Below are 10,742 nucleotides of genomic sequence, written 5' to 3'. Positions count from 1 at the left end.
TTGCCTAATAATAGCTTATGCAAGTCACACCTGTACAACTCCACAAGTGCTACTGTAGCATATAACATTCTATAGACCCTCTTACAAAAATGTGAAGGAAGGAAAGTCATACTCATCCACCCTGACAATTGCTATCAAGATCCCATTTTCCTCCTGCAAAATGGGAAAGCACTTTTGATCGAATACCCTTCATATAAATAATGGGAACTCACAGTATGGGCTTACTGCTCAATTTGCCTGCATTTCAGCTGATTTCCAAGGCTGAAGTTGTTTTTGTAGCTAATCAGATACAGACATTTCTTTTCGACATTTCTCCCACAGATGTTCTAGCTGGCTTCCCCACCAATTTCCATGAAAAATACGGAAGATCTCTTATGTGTAATTTCTTTATGTGCAAGCTATGAAATGTTTTATCTGAAAAGATCATTAACATCTGAAAGTTAAGCTCTAAGAATAATGAGAGACTGCAGCTAAAGCTTTATCTACACATGAAGTAAGACTGCAGCCCAGTAAACCTCTTCTGCAGAAGCCCCTATCCCTCTCAGTATGTAGCAGAAACGGGTCATGAGGAATTCTGCTCAAAGTAATATCAACTTACATCATTAAAAATTGACAAATTTTGGTCTTCTTCACCATACTAAAGAAAAAGAGACATTCCAGCTATTAAAAATGCATGCAACAGCTGCATGAATTTATTGTATCAATTTATTAATGCCTTAAAAGAAACATAATTAAAATAAACCTCAAAACAATGGTACTTGCATCAAGAGAAATTTTTATTTTTCTTATACTCTCACTAGTATAAAATGTAGGTCTCTGACCTCATTCATCATGCATAAAGACTGAAACAAGTCTCCCACACAAATGTGACTAGTGCAGATTTTTATAATGAAGAACACCAGGATACCGGTGCACCTTACATACATACATAATAGGTTGGTTCTTTATTATGCCTACTACACCTCAAGATCCCTGCAGCATATGATTTTATTTTCCAGATGCATCAAAATTTATGTAATTAAATTTTAGAGACACTAGAGATTCTGAGTACTAAATATAAGAAATATCTAAGGAACCTGTTTTACAGAGGATAGCTCTGAAAAATGTTATTCAAAGATGTATTGACTGGGACTTTTCTTTTTGCTTCTGTATGTGCAGGTAGATGGGCTTGTAAGCATCATGCACATTAAGTATGCTCTTAAACAAGAAAATTGCTTGAGTAGCTTGGTTTCAGTCAGAGTAAAGGGTTTGTCCTAAATTCAGGGTAATCCTATGCCATAAAGCTGCTATCACTAGGACATGCGCTGTGCAGCTGTCTTTGGCAAATATATGAGGAATATCTAATATATTTTCAGGTTCCCTGTGTTCGCCATGTATTTCTGCAGCCTTTTTGAAGTAGAGGACTCATTCTTCTCAGATAAAAAAAAGCAAACCATTTGCTCACAATTTACTCTCTTTTAACATTCACTTTCTCTATACAATGTTAAAAAAAATGTTGGCGTTTCCCCTTGCTGTTAAATGCAAAAGCTTTGTGGTTTCTTTGAAACAGAAAACTGATGAGATCATTTTAGCACGCCTAATTGCTTTCTTTACTACTACAGGAGTCAATATAAGGCAAGTAACACACACACACAAAAAAGTTACTTAATAAGGACCAAGTACACTGTGTAATAGGTGGTAATTCAGCATTCTCACATTTAAACTGAATGCAATATTTATTATTACATTTTTCCTTACCCTGCTTTTTTAATAATTGCATTTATAGACTTTGAAGCAAATCATTGTTAAATGCTGAGCTTTGCCTGAAGTCACCTGAGAATCCAGTCGTGAGTCTTTGGACAGGACAATAGGCTACAGTGGAAAAATCACAGAAAAAAAAGATAGTTTTCTTGATTCTTCTTTTCTCTTTTTCACCTCCTGTACTTTGTGCTTAAGGGCTGGTTCCAGTGCAATGATGAGACACACTTCAGTGGGCATTTCAACCTTCTAAAAGCAAAGCAGTTGGCCATTACAGTTTTGCAACCCTTGGTAAGGACTGAAAACTAACATTGAGAAACTTCAGTTCCTAATTACCAGAGGATAAAGGGACAAAAAGTCATCATGCAAAATAATTTGACCAGCATTAAAAGCAATAAATGTTCCACAGGAAATGAATTTGGTAAATTTTAAAGGCATTATAACTATTCACCATAACTTGTTCAAGAACTATAACTTATTTGCTACTCCATTAAATCATTTTAACCCTTTTTAAAAAATGAATAAAGTTATTCAATTCCATTTAACTATGGAATTGTTTTTTTAAAAGCTATTTGCAATATCTAAACTCTCAAATATCTTTTTGTTTGTTTCCTTCAGTTTATTTCTCTTATCCAGCTTTTTATGAGTCACTTGAATTACTTCTAAATCACAAACACATTTGGGTGATTTAGAAAGCAACTGTAAAAAGAGGGACTCATCCTGGATTATTAAAATGACGACCGTAAATCTAGGGTTTTTTAAAAGCCTTTTTATAGCTTGTTTATGCATGGCTTTCTCAAATCATCACTGCAGGACTGGTACTGACCTGCACAGGGAAAGTACCCTTCAGCTCCTGTTGCTGCTTCAGAATTTGTATTCTGAAAAATGATGCTGAAATGCTGAAAATTTTGCCTTCTCAAAATGATGTAGCTATTAACAAGACAAGAATGTATTTTTCATAAAGAAATTACTTCTTACCTAAAAAAATTGCAATTCTGTCATGAATACAGTAACTTAAAATGCTGGTTTTTGTAGGTTTCTGAGGCTGAAATGCCTTTTAGCTTGCATTTGCTTTCTTTGCTAACAGGAAGGGAAAAATTGTGTGGAAATGTCTGCAAACAGCATAAGTAGGTCTGTTAAGGCGATACAGAACATTGCTCTGGGGGAAGAAAACATGCTTTTTGCAACAGAAAAATGTGTAACAGATAATGGAAGATCAGCTGCAAAGGAAAATGAGCCATTGCCTGGACATCAGAATGGGGTCAGCAGAAGTATTGCACAGAAGGGCCTCTTCAGTCTTCTGTGGAAGCTGGGTATATCCAACTCTGCCTTGGAGAATAAAGCCACAGGGGGTGATTTTGCTTCACATGCTCAGCACACACACACAATGTCTTGCTGATAAATATAAAACTGTGTGCAAGTGGCTTATGCCACCAGTTTCTTGACTGATCCACCTCTAGTGAAAGATGTAGACAGGCTGGTGCTATAAAACTTTTTTCATCCCAGACAAAGAAAGGAAATCAGTGCCACATCTGCCCAAAAAAAACCAAGACACTCAAAAGAATATCCATTGCCTTATCCAATTTCTGGGTTTACAAAGAGGCTGTCAGGATTTTCACAGCTTGAAGACAAGTAAGAAGGCAGATGGCAGAGAAAAGCTTACCAGTGAGGGAGCAGAAACAACCCCCCATACTCTGACCATGGAAATCACAGGGAAATTGTCCTTCTAACACATCAGAATGTCTAAATTGGGCCAGAGTGGTATAAGGACATGGTCACACCTCCTGGTAACATGCTCTTTGGCTCTGAGCTGTGGGATCTCAGGGGCTTCCTCTCCTTCATGTAAACACCTCAGTTACATGAAACTCAGTGGGGCTGAGAAGCAATGGGAAAAGTACACAGATTAAAATACTGTAATTCCATCTCACGAGGCAGCACTACAACCAGGAAAGGAAATCCTGCTCGTGAGGTAGCTGGGATCCTAAGAAGAGGGCTGCCTCAGGAGACCACCAGGGTTCAGAGGCAGCATGGCAAATCCACTCGGCCACACCCTTTCCCAGTGACATCAGCGGGAATTCCACCAAGTGGTTGAAGTTATTTTGCCTTGAAGCCCCACCCTATGTTACACGGTAGGGGTTCACTTTCCCATTGGATGTAACTAAAAGGTGAGGCAAATATGAAAATTCTTCTATTTGGCATGTGCCTATTCAAACTAGATTTTAGTAAAATACATTGTTAGTTTATGCCTCTGTCGAAAAATGTATGCATCAGACCTCTTACGGGAAGTTCTAGAGAGTGACGATTCCAAAATGGCTCTGCTCTCCTCTATCACCTGGCACTCAATTCCAAATCTTCCTGTGTTTCCTATGGGAATTAATGTGTTTCGAGAAATTGTAGAGCTTCCTATTTCAAAACTTCCCTTTTCTTCTGGAAACTGCTCAATTTCCTCAACTCCTTTCATTTTTTTCTTTTTTTTTTTTTACTAGCAGACAAACAGGACCACTGAGGAACAACATTTCCAATTACTGTTTGGCATTAACTCTAGTGCTTTTGGGACACAGGTGCCATTCTAAGTGTACTTAGACTCTGCATTTGCTACTGTTAACACCCACAATAAGCATATATTAACTGAAATTTAAGGCAGTGGCCTCTTTTCTGGAGCCTGGCTCCAAATATATAAGTTTTATACACCTCTATGATCCAAGACAGGTATATGGGAAAAACTTCCTCCATGGCAAGGGGAATAAATCTATTCAAAAATTCAAACAGAACAGAATATGCAAAAATAAGTGAAAGAGTGGAATATCTGAATTCTAAAATAAATTAGAAGTCTCAAAGAGTTAATGACATAATGAGCAGGTACAAGCCACAAACAGTGCATAGCGAAAATGTTACTGTGGAAGCAAAAGAAAAAATGAACCCCACTGTAAATGTTGAGCAATTGCCTTGTCAAACACCCCACTGACCTACTGGAATGTACAAAACTGTCAAAGTCCAATTTTATAACCAAATTCCACCTTTATTATCTTCTGTGTTATTCTGGAATCAGATTAACACTGAGAATGAGAAAAAAGGTTCCAGGGCTACTCCATAAGGGAGTATGAGCAGGAACTGAGAGTGGCCCCAGCACAGGGGTCAAAGAGCAGGGCACAGCCCCACTGTCTCTGGAGGCGGCAGGTGAAGACTGTCAGTGCAGATGGGTAGAGCCCGTTCACCAGAGCCCCAAAGACGGTTAAGTGATTTTAACTGGTCCAGGGTACTTCCAGGGATTCTAGTAAGGAGTGGGAGGACAGAGCTGGAGACAGTGCAGGAGAGAGGGTTGCAAGGCAGTTTCAAAACCCCCACAGGAGACAGGTACCCCTGCTGACACTGCTCAGGGCAGGACTGGGGCTGCTCAGGGCAACTGAGGCCATCAGCGCTCTCAGGGCTTGAAACAGCAATGTGCTTTAGTACAACTTAAGTGCACTTTTGTTAGACGAAGGGCTGGTGATATGTGACGCCTTACCAAAGACAGTAGGGCAGTTTCTGGATTTTGGTCAGTTTATTACCGTTGCTTGACTTTTTTTGCAACTTGTGCTTCTTTTTGATAATGTGCAATAATCTGAACAATTATGAGGCTATTAATTAAAAGGAAAAGCAAGCCTGCCAACCATATAAATAAGTAAGTGTTATATCCTTTGAACTCCAGAAAGTATGCAGGAGTAAGCCACAGGCCTTGTCCGATGAACCACAGAAAGAGAAGCAGCACGGCCCTACGCCAGGACATCTTAATACTAGGCATTACAAGGGGTAAAAGGCAGAGGTACCAGACAAAGTACTGGGATGTGCATACTTTGTTAAAAGTCACAAAAATAGCGGTGTGTAGGAAACAACTGAAGGCAAGGTCTCTGTAGAACGCTATGGAAACAACCAGGAGCAAAAGCAGCTGGGGCAGGAAAGCTGCGAGCCCAAGGGCAAAACTCCATTTGCTCTCTGCTGTCAAGTACAACATGTAGAAATAGGGAGAGAAGTTATGACGGATATCCCTCCTAGTCAGGTGATAGAGGTAGGCGTGCTCCAAAAACTCCCAGCCATAGAGGTGATAAAATGCCACAGTCAAGGCAGCCAGCACTGATCCGGCAACTGTTCCGAAGAGTAGTACGTCGCGGTTCAGCATCTTTACAAAAAGGTGCCAGAGGCACGCCATGAACGCGACCTTTGCCGTTGTGTCCCCCCGCGCACGCAGCGCCCCTTGCCCCTTGCGGCCCGGCCCGACGCTCAGGCGGAGCGCTATGGGCAGCGCGTAGGTCAGGGGATAGATTTTCATGTGCACGGCCAGCCCGTAGCACACGGCGGCCTTGCCCACGCTGCCCGCCTTCACCCAGTACAGCGTGGCGAGCACCAGCAGCGCCACCAGCGCCTCCGCGTTGCCCCGGCTGGACACGGCCATGGGCAGGGGGTTCAGGAGCCAGGCGGCGGCGCAGCACCCACAGGCGCGGCCGGCGGGGGCTCCCCGGCGCCGCAGGGCCCGAAAAGCGACGACAGCAGCCGCCAGGTCCCCGGCCACGAAGAGCAGCTTTCCGAAGACCTCGGTGAGGAACACGTTGGGCGTCAGCAGCCAGGCCAGGAGCGGCGTGTAGCGGTAGGTGGCCCGCCGGTAGGGCGAGCGCCCCTCGGTCACAAGCCGCGCCGCGTCCGTGAACACCCGGTAGTCGACGTCGGTGTAGCGCACCCGCATGGTACGGTCCTGGTGCAGCCCGTACAGCACCAGCGCCAGCCTCGCCAACAGCCCCGCGAGCAGGGCGGCGCCCACCCCCGCCATCCCTTCCGCGCGGGGTGGGAGGAATGAGGGAGCGGGGACACGCGGGGCCCGGGCGCTCCCGGCGGACGGGGCGCGGGCGTCCGCCCTCGGAGCGGCTTCCGCCGGTGCGCGCGGGGAGGAGGCGGCCCCGCGCCTGCGCTCTGCGCGCTGAGTCGTGACCGGGCGGGGCGGTCCCGCGGGGCGGCTCCGCGCTCTCTGCGGCCCGGCGGGGAGGGGGGCCGGGGTCGGGGCCGGGGTCCGGGTCGGGGTCCGGGTCCGCGGCCCGCGGCGCTGTGAGGAGGGGCCCATGGGGCGCGGTGGGCAGCGGTGCCTCTGCTGCGAGCTGGGAGCCTGACAGGACCGGGTTCAGGGGAGAGCTGCGGGGCACCGCCACCCGCTCTGCCCCCGGCACCGCCGCTGCCCATCGCCCCCTCACCCTGCCGGGAGCTGTCGGGCTCCACGGGTGGAGAGGCGGCAGATGTAGTAGTAGTTAAGTAAGAAGGAAAAACAACATCTGTTATTTACCTTCCGCAAGTGGCTGTGTTTTGCCTAGACGTATGAGCGCTCTGTAGAGCGCTTAGGTGAGCTTCCTGCCGCAGCAGATTTCTCATTTAATTGATCAGAAACAGTGTCGTGGAAATGGAGCTTAGAGAAAGTCACTTACAACAAAGGAATTAATTCTGCTCTATTTTGAGGGCCTCTTATGTATGTTTTTCGGATAGATTTCCTGTCTGGATATTTGCCATCTCATATTTGAATTGGGGCTGATTGAAAAACAGGCATTTGTTACTTATTACTGTTGCGGGTTTCATGTTAGACCTTAAAAAGGATTTTCTTAGAGATGCTTTATTAATCAGAAGTATTAATTTGCTTGTTTACTGGTTAATTGCAACCTCACTCTTTTTGCTGAGTGGTTTCATTTGGGAATATTTTTGGAGCTGTAGCATTGATGGCTCACATTACTTACAGAAAATAATCTGCTTTTTCTCAGTTCTGGGGACACCCATCAAAGAACTGGGAACAGATCTTTTGCATTTGGCAGAGGCATCTTGGAAGGTGGCCTAACTGGTAGGATATTTATGGGACAAAATATATTTTTGTTTGTGTGCACTCAGTTACTAATTTTTATCTGTTAAGGCTCTTCTGTGTATAACAGTACAATGGGATAGTCTGAAATATCCAATGGGAGAAGCATAGTAACTAACCTGGAGAGTCAGTTTTTCCTCTGTCAGATACTTGCATATTCTTTAGTAAACTGGACATCCTCAATAGGAAATCTCAAGGGAGTTCTCCAATAACTCACCATATGATGTCATGAAGCCCTAAAACTGATTGTTAGGATGTTTTTGGGAAAGGGAATGAAGGTGTTTGTTGATCCTTGGTAAATAATTGCTTATTCACTATTGCTGTTCTACTTTAGATCAGGAAAGATTGGTAACATTTTTTTTCCTCTTTTATGTATCTTGCACTATAATGGTTGGGGTACATTTAAAAATGCTTTCATCACCATATCCATTGTTGTGCCCAAGCTTTTATCTGGAAAAGCTAGGAGATTGATACTGAATAAAATCACTGGGACTGAAATAACTTTGAGGTAGATATATGTCAATACTACTAATTTTTTTGATTTGGAAAAGTTTGCAAAGAACCGTTCTTGCTGTCTGCCAATGTTCTCCCAGGATTATTTGCTGTTTTGATACCTTCATGAGTGGAACATGTTTTATTATTTCAGACCCTTGGATGAAGCTGTTCATGGTCAGATCAGAACACATTGCAGTTTATTTGCTTAAGTGTCCAGGTTTAATAATATTGGTGGAATAATATGAGTTATATAAATAAACTTAGGAGTATGCTGGTGTCTTGTGGTTTTCTTGTCTGTTTCTGGCAGTCTGTTTTCAGACAAATTTTTTATCTGACATTAACGGAAGTTGTTAAGCTGTCGGTAGTGACTTTATCAGGATTCTAAAGAGGAACAAAGCAGGTAATTTAATTCTAAAGGGTCATGATGTAAATAAAACAGAAAATCTGCCTTAGCTACTGCATATGCTGTGACTGTATGACATTGCCTGAGCTGGAAAAAGAATTGATTTTCCTTATCAATAATTTAACATCTTTAAAATATGCTTGAAGCTCTTCAGAGAATTAAGATTTGGCTCAAAAATGCATTTGGCTACAGATTTGATACCAGCTTGCTTAACCTGATTTGTCATGTACTGTAGACTTTAATGCAGGAAGGAGGGCAGTCTTATTAAAGTTATAAATCTGTTGTTCCTGTAAAAAGCTGCTTTTATTTATATCAGTTACCATGAGACACTTTTAGAAAATGCTGGGAGATAAAAGCTAATGGAACTACTGGGACTGAGGCTGATTGATTCCAGTGCACATGAAGGTACAAACAACATGAAGAAAAGTGTGGAGTCGCCATAACATAAATAGGAATACATATATGCATGTATATTCACATGGGCATAGAGGTTTTATTTCACCACCTGCCAGGCATTTTGTTTACATGCTCTCAAAAATGGACCATCTTCTAAACTGAGGTCACTTCCAAATGTGCTTCTATTGCCTAGTTGCCATGGGGGATTATAAACCTAACTCAAATATTAACATCTTGCTTTACCTTCTATAATAGAGACTACTTGAGCAGCACCAGGACATATATTCCATAAACGATCACCTACAAGCTGCCACTCCTTTAGATTTACATGGCAGTGGTAGCATTGAAAGAGCAATGGACTTGGCACTGGTTGCGCCAAGCGTTCTAAAACCTAATGGAAGTTTTAACCATCTGAAAACCAAGGTACAACTGGAGGGTGGCAGCTGGAGTGAAGGAGACAGGGCTGGTTCCTGCTCAGCCAGGGGCAATCCACACATTTGGCCAGGTAAACCGCCTTTTAGGGGTTTACTCTCCACACTAAGGTGGAAAGTTATGTTTTGAGAAAGGTTAAGCTTAGGCTACTGCCATCAACAAAGATGAACATATGGCCAAAACCTGATGGCTACAGTAGGGCTAAATATTGGATTATATCTGAGAGCTCTGAGGAGAATAAAGAGGCTAGTGAAGGTTGACAATTAGAAGATGATTCTGTTGAAATAACATAAGGGAGATGTTGTAACTGGTAGCAGTGCAAGGAAAAAAAGAACAGGTGTTGGGTTGTGGTGGTGAGAACCTTACTTAAGATCCAGGTGGCCTAGGGGGCTGGACAAGTTGGAATGTTTGAAAAATTATGGAACAAAGAGCAGTAAAAGGCTTTTTAGGAGGAAGGCAGTTGCAGGATGCTTCCATGTGCTATATTTTAGGTCATTCTACAGAGATCTCAGGATGAGACATTTCTCATGCAAATCTCCGCTCAAAATCTAGTTTTTAATGGCTAGCTATACATTTAGACTTTGTTGTTATGAAGTGGTAAGAAGGTGGTAAGAAAGTTGAGTATTTAAGGAAGTATTTAAGGAAGTAAGGAAGATACTGGGCAATAGCTGGTATTAGGTCTTCAGACTTCTGAAAGAGGAGACGGCTGTGCTTTAATGTGTTAGAGTTCCCTTTTAACTCTCTTGGGTTTTAAACTCAGAATGTTTCCTTGCATGAGAAGTACTCCTGCCTAATATATTTGTAAACTGACAGTAAGTTTTTGATAATATGATAAGTACAATCTGTTTCTTGCAGCACATGAAATTCTGTATAAAAAGTGAGTAACACTTTTCTTAGATATTTTGAGCTTGATAAAATTAATTGGCTTTGCAAATAGGGTTGATGCCTTTCAAATATTTGTAGTGTGTTGATTTTTAGATATTAGCAAAAGAGAACTATAAATAAGATTATGTAAGGAGGTGTTCATTTCTGCTTTATTACTGGAATAAGTAATGCAGGAGAGTTTGCAAAAATTACCTGAAAAACACATCAGAACTCTTCACAGAAGAAAATCACCATTATAAATAAAAAGCTACCACTCTCCTTTAAGCTTTTTCTGTTAATATATTTTCTTAAAACTGCCTGATAAATCTATACCCTTATTCACACATTTTGCTATAAATGTGGATATTTGGAGAATGTGATTGGAGTTGTAAAGGAGTTATTTTTTTTCACCACATTGTGATTTTGCTCAGTATGCTTTCAAGTGGTGTTGGCAGAGTTCTGCTTGCAGTTGTTATGCTGATTTTATGTCAGTGTATTAGGTGTAATTCCAGCCCTTCAGGGAAAATAAGTACTGGATAAAAATTAGTC

The 10,742-nt window shown here is 42.3% G+C and overlaps 2 protein-coding genes across 4 annotated transcripts in view; one reads left to right on the top strand and one right to left on the bottom strand.

Moving 5' to 3' along the window:
- Window positions 1–663: 663 nt before the first annotated feature.
- Window positions 664–6,621, bottom strand: PIGM (phosphatidylinositol glycan anchor biosynthesis class M). The gene has a single exon (XM_030236571.2). The coding sequence runs from the start codon at window positions 6,536–6,538 to the stop codon at window positions 5,282–5,284; it is 1,257 nt and encodes a 418-aa protein (XP_030092431.2). The 5' UTR covers window positions 6,539–6,621; the 3' UTR covers window positions 664–5,281.
- Window positions 6,245–10,742, top strand: part of RGS7 (regulator of G protein signaling 7) — a 238,913-nt gene continuing 234,415 nt past the window's right edge. For 2 of the 3 annotated variants that reach the window (XM_050972432.1, XM_050972430.1), the window contains exon 1: window positions 6,261–6,358. The gene's annotated coding sequence lies outside the window, so the exon portion shown is untranslated. Of the gene's footprint in view, window positions 6,359–10,742 lie in introns of all 3 variants that reach the window. The other variant, XM_050972431.1, reaches the window with a different exon arrangement.

Source organism: Serinus canaria, chromosome 3 (genome assembly GCF_022539315.1).
Source record: "Serinus canaria isolate serCan28SL12 chromosome 3, serCan2020, whole genome shotgun sequence".
NCBI lineage: Eukaryota > Metazoa > Chordata > Aves > Passeriformes > Fringillidae > Serinus > Serinus canaria.
Note: the sequence above shows the minus strand (reverse complement) of the source record. Positions and strands in the feature narration are given on the sequence as shown.